The sequence below is a fragment of the Gorilla gorilla genome, chromosome 2, assembly GCF_029281585.2.
Source record: "Gorilla gorilla gorilla isolate KB3781 chromosome 2, NHGRI_mGorGor1-v2.1_pri, whole genome shotgun sequence".
In the NCBI taxonomy this organism is placed as follows: Eukaryota; Metazoa; Chordata; class Mammalia; order Primates; family Hominidae; genus Gorilla; species Gorilla gorilla.
This window is the reverse complement of record NC_086017.1, coordinates 116,549,731-116,562,022: the sequence shown is the minus strand read 5'-3', so window position 1 is coordinate 116,562,022 and position 12,292 is coordinate 116,549,731. Positions and strand designations below refer to the sequence as shown.

Genomic DNA, 12,292 nt, shown 5'->3' with positions numbered 1-12,292 from the left:
CATAAATTCGACATGGTTACATGTCTAGTATCTTGTGCTCAAAAAAATTCTATGATTCTTTCCTTAAAAACTAGCACATATATGGTTAAAGATTTCTTTATGATACTACTTTATAATAAAGAAAACTTGAAAACAGCATAAGTGTTCATTGCACAGGAATGGTTTTGTAAATGCTGGTACATCCATATATGCATACTTTAAAATTATATTCATGAAGAATGTTTACCGCTAATTTTTTTTTGTATAATAAACATTGAGTAGACTTAACATTGTGTATGTGATTAGGAACCATCATCAATGGCTATATGTAGGTGTTCTTTAAAATATCTTTATATTTCCCTATAATTCCAAAATTTCCTAGAGTGAAATTATGTTCTTTATAATGAAGAGAGGAAAAGTGAAATAAACAGAAAATTGAAAAGATACAAGGACAGAACTGCCAAAACCAGTAAAACGTATTTTTTATGGCAAACAGTTTGACAACATGCATACCCCTAAATTTATAAGCCTAATCCAATTCTTAAACTACTTTTCTTGTTATCATTTGTTGTTTTTGTGTTTAAGACCCTTTCTAGGTTAAAAAGAAAGCCTAATCATGTTAAATTAAATTTTAAGTTTGCTTTTTTAAAGTTCAGTGCTAATAATAGCAAATAATCCAAGAGGCATTTCTATTTGACTTTTGAATGCATTTTTACTTAATTTAATTATTTGGTTAGATATTTGATTTTGTTACTATTGCATTAAGAGCTGATAGTGGGAGGAATTGTCTGGGACAAAATAAGAAATAACAAGGGTGGGCATTTTGTTTAAAAATAACTTTAATGGAATTACCTTTTGGCAGTGTAGATGGGCAAGCTTTGACTAGAAATTTGGAGATAATATAATAGATTACATTCTGTCCCTTTTACATCAAAATAATCCATTTTCCTAACCATTTCATCTAAATAAAAATTAAATATTTTACATCAGCATTTATTTTACATAATGTTTATAAATGTTTTACATCAGCATTTATTTTATAATGCATTATTTAATTTTATTAACCCATAATGTTCTGTCAAATGCATTAATTTTATTCTTTAATCTACACATAACAACACCAATAGGTGGTGACATTTTCAAGACTGCATAGCCTCTTTATATTATAACTGAAATTTAAATATAAGCAATTTGAATATAGGAAATTTAAATATAGGAGATCTGTGGTTTGAAATCAGGTTATACATTTATTTATATGATTACTCAAATGCAAAAAAAAATTGTTCTTTATAACCAGTTGGCATTAGAGCTTAGATAGTCATACTTGAAATTTACATTTTCTAATCAAGAGTATCCGTATGAACAAAATACTAACTTTTGTTATTCAGAATTTAAATGAATCCTTTGCTACTTTTCTACCCAAGATGTTTTCTACTTATGTATTTGGTCTGCATTTTTATACACAATGGAAGTAGTAGTGATTAAGAGGAACAGTGGACAAATCAGTAAGTGATAATTAGCACAGTTCACAGTCTTAGAATTTAAGCCTGAGCCAGGGGATTGGTTCTATGTTTGTTTGTTATTATTGTTTTACCCCAACAGCTCCCTTTATCACCTATCATATGTAGAAAAAGATAAATGGCCTGGGTGATTTGAGCTGGGGATTAGAACTGTGGAAGAAGGCCCAGAAAAGGGTGGAGGAAATGGCTGATAAGGAGTCAATTTAGGGGATAATATGAACTGGTGGGCTAAAGATGAATTCCCACATTCAGGTCCCAGCTATAGAGGCATTTGAATTACCTGGTGATTACCTGTACAGGGGAAAAGTCTGTTACTCTAGAATTTAGTCTTCTAAAATGCAAAAATAAAAATAAAAAATGCAGCTATTACATAAAGACAGCATTGTCTTTTAAAGGAGAAATAATTTTGGTCTACATTGAATTGATCTACTTTTTTTTTTTATTTTCAGAAGGATAAAAAAGAGCAGACTTTTTATTCTTTAAAGTGAGCTGATAAATTTTGATGTCCTGAATTTTTAATATCTCATCCAAAAAATTAATTACAGACTGGATTGTGCAACATTGTGCTAGATTTCCTTTTTTTCCATAGACTTTCAAATGGGAAGGAAAAAACACAATTTGTGATGACTCAAATAAATTAAAAGTGACCTTCTATATGAACATTACCTACTAAAAATGTTTACAAATCTTCATAGTGTTTGAATTTTACCAGCAATGAAAGTTAAGGCAAAGCTTCAGTACACTAATTGCATAATTGTTTTTAAAAACAGTAAAAGGTTCAGCAAAGAATAATGCATTACTATCAAAAGAGCATTGTTAAATTATCTACTCTTAGGTAGGAATTTTACTCTAATTTAGGAGAACTCAGGAAAATGAGGTTTGGTGAGTTTAGTACATATAATCAATAAAGATGAAAGATACTTTGCTTCTTCACATACTCTCCATAAAATCCTTCTAACTAAGCCAACTTACAGATACTGTGTTGCTTCTAAATGAATTATTTCTTCAAAAGGACAGTACATAATCACCTTCAGAACACAGTATGAATTGTGCTAAGCAAGATATGCTTCCAATTACATTCACAAAGCTTCAGAGAGCCTGCTCGTCTGGAAGTATCTAAAAGTTCAAGGTTATTACTTTGCCACACACACTGGTTTGGATGTCTGTTCTGAGGATTTTCATTATACTCTTTCAGTATCCAACAGGCTCTTCAACACATTTGAAATCAAATTTACCCCATTTAAACATGCTAGAAATTTAGTAACTGCTTAAATATTAGTAATTAATCCAATCTAGGGTGAAAGTCAAGTCCTAATACTGATAATGGGCTGTTAGCTCTATCACAATTCTGTGTCTTGTTTCAGTTAATGAGAGGTGGGAAAATACTTGCAGAAAAAAAGTGCTTGGAGGAGCACAGGTCTCATTCAGCAGTCTTTGCAGTGTGTGCATCTAGCCCTGAAAAGCGTCTTTGCAAGTAACTAAAGAACTGTGCATTCTTTCTATATATAAAAAAATATATTGTTTGGGCTAGAAACAGTATTGATAGCTTTGCTGCTTGATTCTTATTTGTAAAGGAGAGTAGCCATATCAACAAAGCATTTTTTTCAGGTAACAGCTTTTCTAGTTCTCAGAGAATATAATTTATCCTAATAGGAATGGTGGAGAATTAGATGTCCTGTGACAATTGCTGATCTACAGTGTCAAGATGCTGTGATGCAAATAGCTTTACATGAGGAATTTTTTCTGATCTATGATGATTTTGGGATTAGTTTTGCTCCAGAAGGTTCAAATTTATGGAACATGTGAGGCCCTGTGACTTTCTGGGTAGAACTATTCTTTTGTTAAGAATCACTGGCTGTACTCAAGTCAGTTTGTGACTATAGAGATTCTTTATTTTCTCCTTCAGTGACAATTGAATTTTTTTTTACTTACCATAACCAAGCTAAAAGAAATGAAAAAGAATCATTAATTTTTAAAAAAGAAATGTTTCTAAAAATTGTAATGTAAAATTATGTTGAATTTTGTTGAATGATTTTGTTATTCGGCACCAACAGAGACAAAGACTTTGCAGTTTAGTAATGTCATGACAATATTCAGGCATATCGGAGGTATAGTCTTCTGTTCAGCTACTCAGATTTATTTATTTTATTATTTTTTTAGAGACAGGGTCTTGCTCTGTTGCCCAGGCTGGAGTGCAGTGATACGATTATAGCTTACTGTAGAGTCTAACTCCTGGGCTCAAGGAATCCTCCTACCTCAGCCTCTTGAGTAGTGGGACTGGAGGCGTGTATCACCACACTGTTCTAATTTAAAAAAAATAAAAAATTAGTAAAGAGGAGGTCTTGCCATGTTGCCCAGGCTAGTCTCAAACTCCTGGCTTCAAGCAGTCCTCCTGCCTTGGCCTCCCAAAGTGCTGGCATTACAGGCATCAGCCACCAGGGCTGGCCTCAGATTTATTTTTAAAAAGTCTTTACAAAGGACGCATAAATTTCCAGCTATATAAATGTGGGCTGTGCAGTGACTTCCTTGCAAAGAGTATACTGTGGGAAGGAGGAGAAAAAAGAAACAGTGAAGAAGTCTGATAAACAATACCACGGTCAGGTAATTAAGGTCAGCAACAGCAGTGATGAATCATGTTGATAGCATGGATCCTTGATATAATGTGGTCAAAATGACACTTTACTTCTGTGGTCCTACTCCTACTCCTCAAAACTTTTAACCCCAGGCTAATTATTTTTAAAAATTAGACAAATCCCAATAAAGAAACATTCTGTATAATCTCTAACCAGTACTTTACAAAACTGTCAAAGTCATCAGACACAATGGATGTCTGAGAAACTGTCAGAGCCAAAAGGAGAGTAGGGAGATGTAATAATAAAAACTAATACAGTGTCCTGCATGAAATCCTGGAGAAGAAAAAGGACATTGGGTATAAACTAAGGAAATCTGAATAAACTATGGATTTTAGTTAATTAACAAAAGCCTTATACAATGTAACTAAGTGTGAATGTGAACGCAAATCCATTATCTCAGTTAAAGACAGACTAAATGATAAAGCTGCTGAGTTCATATTAAATTGTCAAATGATGACATCAGCAATTCGTACAAAGGTAAGTAATGTTAGGAGGAAAATGGCTTACAAATAAGTTTAAAACTATAAATACTAGCATTCAGAAACAGAACAATATCAAAGCATGATAGTGTTGTAAACATTAAGCCTAAATCTTCAAAGAGCTAGTAACTTAGACTTGAAAAGGAAACTGCCCAGTATTTTAGAACAGAATATTGTTTATCCTGTTAAGGCTACTTGATCAACTGTATGGCTTTTATAACAAATAGAAATTAGGTTATGCTGCATTAAAACACATAGACACACACACACAAACACACAACGTTATGCAATAGGAAGTGTTACGTACAAATTGAAATACTTACTGGCTTTTCGATGCTACTTTATCTACCAGACAATATGGAAAACTTGTAGTAACAGAAACTTAATTAGTTTTTGCCAGAAGTACAGACAGACTTTCCTAGATATAGTTCATTGTGTTTCAAGAAAAATGTTTAACTTGAGAATCTTTTCCATGTGTAGTATTAAGGAAAAAAAAATAGGCTTAAATCAGTTTGTTTTAAACACACAATTTTTTTTTAAACCCCACCTGATTTAATTGGTTTGCAGGAAAATAGACTACATACAAGATACATGTTTGGAACAAAGCAATAGCTAAGTATTAGAATGTACAAAGCTCGAGCAAAAAAATTTATAATATAGAGATCCAAAAGCAATGTGCATTATTGCATTATGTGTTTCTGGCTTCCTCATAAAATATAGATGGTTTTCTTGAAGAATATCTGCATTTGATTGTCTTTATACTATACTTTTGCTGTTCTTTTTTCTTAGTCCCTTTCTGCAATATGTAGGAAAAACTTATCAGTCTTTTCTTTTCGTAATACTACCCTTGAGGGACAGTATGAACTATTTGCTTCTATTAATCAGGGTAAACTAAGGGAATTCATTTTAACAAATGTATGGTGCCAGAAACCTTCTTCCAACCAAATGTATTCTTTAAGAACAGAGAACGCTCTGCACAGCTAATAAACAGCGGCATCTTTCTCTTTTTCTGTTCTAGTGCACTGACAGGCAGAACTCACCAGTCACATCACCAGGATCCTCTCCCCTTGCCCAGAGAAGAAAGCCACAGCCTGACCCACTCCAGATCCCACATCTAAGCCTGCCACCAGTGCCTCCTCGCCTGGATCTAATTCAGAAAGGCATAGTTAGATCTCCCTGTGGCAGCCCAACGGGTTCACCAAAGGTAGATCAATTTTATTAGAAACACAGATAAAAATTTTGTAAGACAATTATTGAGTGCTCAGATTCTTTTAAATTCCATTACTCATATTTTTTTGCTTTTAATTGTGAATAAGTTTGATGAGTTTCTCGTTTAGTTTATGGTGAGCCCACATTCATATTTCTTGTTTTATTACTGTGAAAGTTACACATAATTTTTGCAGAGAGAGAGCATATGTCTGTAGCCCCATGATTTGCCAGAATAAGTAGCAGAGTTTAAGTATAGTTATTTTGTAAAATAGATTTAAAAGGTCATTATATGCATTAAAATAATTTGCATGCTGTTATCAAATGATATTTTACGCTCATTTTTATAGTGCCATGACAAGAAAAATGTGATGGGAGTATATTTGCATAAGGGCTTAAGGTATGACAAATTATCACCCTTGTTTCAATGTGACTCAGAAGAGGAAATTATATGTAGTTTTTAAACCTGGGGAAATTAATTACAATGAATTGCAATATTTGCAGAGTAATTATATTACTGTTTAATATTAAAGACATAATTCTTACTCTACAGTTAAACCTACAATTTATTTTACCATGTGGATTTTTTCCTCGAATTTGATAAGTATAAGATTTTAAAAATTAATTTTATTTGGTAACATGCTCTGTTGTCTAAAATTTGTTGGAAGCACAATATATTTAGTAGTGTTTGATTTTCCTGTATTACCAGTTAACCTGGTTTTAAGATCACACATTATTAGAATATCATTTAGAATTATGTAAACACAACAGATTCCTTTTTTCTCTGCTATTTTCTAACATTAAAATTACAAATCAATCATCAGATTAACCATGTAAATAAAAGTCAAAAGCTATGAAAAGCATACACATTCAATTCATTGATCTATACCTTTATATTTCTATGTAAGAATCAGCCTGATCTTTTAAAATACTGTAAGAATTCATAAAATTGAAGTAATTCCATATGTAGTGCTGCTCTGTTACTTGTGATCTTTTACTATTCTGGTAATAACCAATAAAGAAGCAGAGCACATTTGCCCCCATATCAGTTTTGCTGTATCACAGTGATGAAAACAAAAATAAAGAAAAAGCTTTTAATCTTCTAAAAATATTACAGATATTACAAATCAAGTTACTCTTTAAAAAAACTGAAACCGTGACAACTTTTCTCCTCTCTCCTAAATCATAGAGATGTGCAAATAAATTATTGACATATTCTTTTAATGTCAAAGTCATCGTATGATTTTGATCTTCTACTTGTTTCTGTATCATTTCTATAACTTAACATTTGGATTTATGTACTCATTTCTACTTTTTCCTAATGAAATGTATTTATGAGTTTTTTATTCTCATTTAAATTTCATTAACTGGTAATAAAAGCAACTTATTAAAAGATGGCACAGGAATCTAGTAAAACTCCTTGTTTGGCTTAGAAAATTAAAGCAACAATACACTAGTTTGGAAGTTCTTTCAGTGCATGGTACAACCTTTAGTGTTTTTTTTTTTTTTTTCTCTTCTGTTTCTTTAGTCTTCTCCTTGCATGGTGAGAAAACAAGATAAACCACTCCCAGCACCACCTCCTCCCTTAAGAGATCCTCCTCCACCGCCACCTGAAAGACCTCCACCAATCCCACCAGACAATAGACTGAGTAGACACATCCATCATGTGGAAAGCGTGCCTTCCAGAGACCCGCCAATGCCTCTTGAAGCATGGTGCCCTCGGGATGTGTTTGGGACTAATCAGCTTGTGGGATGTCGACTCCTAGGGGAGGGCTCTCCAAAACCTGGAATCACAGCGAGTTCAAATGTCAATGGAAGGCACAGTAGAGTGGGCTCTGACCCAGTGCTTATGCGGAAACACAGACGCCATGATTTGCCTTTAGAAGGAGCTAAGGTAAGAAATATGCAAAGCAGAAGCTAGAGAATCTGCTTATAAATGCTTCTGATGGTCAGTAGCATAAAAGGTTGGGAAGTGGTTTTTTTTGCCTAGCATGGCACTTCCCTGTAAGTATTTAATTATCCCCAAGTTATAAACAATCAGAAGCTCATTAAAACTTGAACTTAAGAGAAGTCAGGAGGTTCTGAGTAATGATTTAATTTTAATGTGAAGACACTAGACAATTTGCCAGAGATTTATTTCACCTTCCCTTATTTCATTTGCCAAAAATTTCTTCTGTTAACAACTTAGTGGTGGTATAATCAGCCTGCATTTTTTTTTTTTTTTTTTTTGAGACGAAGCCTCGCTCTTGCCCCCCAGGCTGGAGTGCAGTGGCGTGATCTCGGCTCACTGCAACCTCTGCCTCCCAGGTTCAAGCGATTCTCCTGCCTCAGCCTCCTGAGTAGCTGGGATTGCAGGCACCTGCCACCATGCCTGGCTAATTTTTGTATTTTTAGTAGAGATGGGGTTTCACCATGTTGGCCAGGCTGGTCTTGAACTCTTGAGCTCAGGGGATCCGCCCGCCTCAGCCTCCCAAAGTGCTGGGATTACAGGCATGAGCCACTGTGCCCAGCTAGCACAGTATTTTTAACAAACTCCTTTAGTTCCATCCAATTTTTATAAGTTGTGTTACTATACATGTCATAAATCAGTTGTTGGAGTTAGTTATTGTTGCCTGGGACAGTACACATTAGGCAGCCAGGTAAAATGAACTTCCTATATACTTAAAAACACTAAACCAAGTTCACTCTTAAAAATCAAGTTCTTTTCCCAAGTTCTTTTCCCCTAAAATTGAGAGATTCTCACCCTTGTTGACTTCTCACTTGACGGATGTTACTCCTATCATTTATATGTCCAGGAAGGAGTTTATGTGTGCAGGAAACTGAAGAGACAGCAGCAGAAATCATTTACTTTAGAATTCTTGGGAGTTCCTTGGCAGAGGTATACTGTAATAATTTCTGGTATTTGGTTCCAGGATGCTTATGACTCTGAGATTAGATCCTTGCCATCTTCCCTCTGCTGTTGGAGGCCTTGGCTCTTCTGAAGACTATAATATTAAAGTGATCTCATCTTTGTAGACCTTACATTGATATTTTACAGAAGTAGTCTAGTCCTTCAATATAATGGTTAAAGTTGGTGAGTTCGTCTTGTATTCAGGATATAAGGAAGAAGCGTGACTTGCACTCAGCTCCTCTGTGTGTGGAGGTACAGTGATAATGAACACTTTGTATGACAGTATTTAACCTCAGTGATATGGGGTAGCCAGGAAAGGAAGAGTCACAACTCAGTAGCACAGCATTCAAAACAAAGGCAAGGAGTGGTGGCAGTTTGCTTTGACTCTTTGCTGATGACTCACCTTGGTACCTTCAGTCTCATCTATTATAAATATGAGGATCTCTAAAGGTTTCCTCAGGGTCACCTAAATATAATGTAAATGTAAGAGAACATACTAATAAAACCAATTTTATAATAATCTCTGTCAGTGGGGAGCTCCTCCTCAGAAGAGTTTTTCCACAACCTAGAATGCTGATTGGAAGGACCTGCCATTTATTTTCAAAAATTTTCAGTTTTTTTTTTTCCCCTTTAGCTTTACTTTTTATTCATATGTGATCACACTTGTCTTGGGAAGAGTGTTAGAAGAAGCTGTAATTAACTAGTTATATCTCAGCAGCATGTTATAATTTATTTTCTAAATGGACTTCAAAAATACTTGAAATATAATAGTTGTTACAGCCATTTCATTGAAGATATCTTGTCTCGGGGTTCTTTTAGATAACATGTTATAGTTTTAATGCTATTATAAATTTGCCCTCCTAAGCTCTAGAAAACTGGCTGTTAGTTTTTTTATGAGATGTTACCCCAATTTCTTAGGTTATTGGTATGAGATACTGTTTTTATTAACTATAGGTATGAAATATTGTGAGTTCAGTTATAAAAGCATTCCTTTAAATATTTCTATGTGAACTTTCATGTTGTGATCATTGAAACAGATTAGTATAACAGAGAACACTGAGTGAAAATTTTATCTCTTATTGAAAGCTGAACTTTAATATTGCTTAGTTCTCTCTAAATAATTCTCATTAAGATTTCCTAAGTTCTAATCTCATATATTGTGTGTATTTATATTGCAATGCTAATATCCTCCAGTTAATTTCATGTTACTCTTAGATTTGGTGTTTCAACCAAAATTACACTTCTGAGATTTCTAATTTCAACCTAATTGTTTAACTTCTGGAGTGAGCTGTAAAGAATAATTTATATATAGTTGATGTATTGAATGCCACAAAACTATAAAACAGACCATGTCTCCTCTTTTATTACTGTTATAAAGCAAAAATGATTCACTTCATTAGATCATAGGGCATACCAGAACTTAGATAAAGTAGAAAAGGCCTAATTCCTCTTCTCATTTCATTGTTGGGAGACTTAAGAGGTTGGCTTCAACTAACAACTGACATAATCACTTAGGATCCTGTAATTCTCAGTTTCTGTGATCCTGGGTTGGAGTTTGTTACCAGACTCCAAAATCAGGCCTGGATTTCACTTTTTGCTCTAGAATATACTGGCTTTGTCTCCAACCTCACTTATTTTCCTTATAAATAAAGTGGAACTTTATTTTTTATTCCTTTATATAAAATGGAATAATAATAATACCTGGTATCTAGGATAATAGTTAGCTTCCAGCTATCTAAATTTCTAAATCCCTTGGTTCAGGAATAAAACCAAAAATAACAGCTGTACATAGAGTGTCAAAATAAGTTGTAACACTTGGCATTTTTATTCAAAATAGTTGTCTGCTTTTTAAACCAAAACATCTTCTCTTTGTTTCACTCCTTTTTTCTTTTATTTAACGTAGTTCCTAATGAATGCTTGGTAAGCACTCAATAACCAAGTTAATAACTTAGTTAAGCATTCAATAACCAAGTTAATAACTCGGTGCTTATAATATAATACTTACTTGGTGCTAGTAATCTAACACTAAAGCGAGTGGTGGAGACAAACAGTATATGTGCTTGGGTTTGAGTGTGGGCAGGTGTAGGCCAGGAGAGAAAAGGTGGAGGGAGAGGATGGCTGTGATATGCAAGGAGTTACAAATGGACAGGTTTTTATGTATCTTGCATAGTTTTCTTGTTTAAAATAGGATTTTTGTTCCTCTGCAGAAGAGTAGTCATTTTAAACATGTAGATAATATACAATAAGAAAAGGAGAGCGGGTGAAGAGAAAGGGGAGATATTTTGATTTTTTAAAAAGACTAAGATTTTTAATGAAAATAGTAGATGTTAACGTATTTTCACCGTTCATACCTAATAGTGCCATTTTATTTTGTCTTACTTTATCATTGGATTAAAGAGTGTGGAGATTTAGGTATTTGGAGGCTGTTTTATTCACATAATTTATCAGGCCCCTAATATAAGCAAATACGCTTTTTTTTTTTTTTTTTGGTCAAATGGTAAAAACTGCCGCTTAGGTTTAGTAGTTTTCATTAGCGGCAAAGCTTCAAATCTAGTAGCATCTTCCCATTTTAGAGATAAGAAAATGTAGATAAGTACTAAAAATTTAAGTGAAAACTAATTATACATGTGGAACACAAGGGAATTTATAAAAGTCAATACCCTGTCGATGGGCGAGGACTCGCTTCCCTTCATTACTCGTCCTGTCAGTATGTCAGTTCCCATCATCCAGAAGAACCATTTGCCTTTTCTGTTTGCATTGTCACTAGAACAATGAATGATAGGGGAAATGGAAATAAATTAAGCTCTAATTACTCCATTTGGTAATTGTAGAGAGCTCTGAGGAAAAAATTATTCTAGCTCATGGTTAAAATGAAGTCTAAGAAGTTTTCGTGATATTCATTTACTCCCTTTACTCTTCCCCTCCTACCTAGCATAATCAAAAGCTAGCCAAGGTAATACTTTACTTTAAATGTGGATCTACAAGCTAAGAGTTATTAAGTTTATTTATCTGATTTTGTTGGTAAGAGATTTCTATCCTATAGCATTGTTTCCATTCTCTGAAAGTCTCAGATTTTAGTCACCTTATAAAGCTGTTCCTTAATAAACATCTTGTTGGCTAGATATTTATTGTTGTTGGTGGTTTGTTTTAATTATCTAAGCAAAATAATTCACCAAAGTATATTAAAATATGACTAAAAACTTGCAATGTATCTACTTATCTCTAGATATTAACATTATACCCAACTGTCATTATTTGTTCTCTTGAGGCAGTAAGAATACTGCTGTTTCTTATATGATAAAACTATCTTTAACTGGTCATGTTACTTACAATGACATTGTCCTAAAGATGACCTTTGCATGATAATCTTTTGAAGATGCTGCAAGATAAATATATCAAATGATTTCCCTTTTTGCAGTTGTGGCTTGTTGTACTTTTGGTGGAGAGGCACATGTTTACATTCATGACCTTAAAGTTATCTATAAATTTCAAGGGCTGTCTTTCAGAAAATCAGTCCTCTGTGTGTGCTGGTTTCATGTACAGTCTGACGTTGAAGGACAAAATATAGGGATACTTTTGAGGTAG

The 12,292-nt window shown here is 33.7% G+C and overlaps 1 protein-coding gene across 18 annotated transcripts in view; it reads left to right on the top strand.

The window, feature by feature from the left end:
• CBLB (Cbl proto-oncogene B) overlaps positions 1-12,292 on the top strand; it is a 211,710-nt gene that overhangs the window by 160,151 nt on the left and 39,267 nt on the right. For all 18 annotated transcript variants that reach the window (XR_010132892.1, XR_010132893.1, XM_063703996.1 and 15 more), the window contains exons 11-12: positions 5,630-5,815; positions 7,346-7,711. Coding sequence is in view for 16 of the 18 variants with exons in the window: in XM_063703996.1 (XP_063560066.1) it covers positions 5,630-5,815; positions 7,346-7,711 (552 nt within the window). In the remaining 2 variants the exon portion in view is untranslated. The remainder of the gene's footprint in view (positions 1-5,629; positions 5,816-7,345; positions 7,712-12,292) is intronic.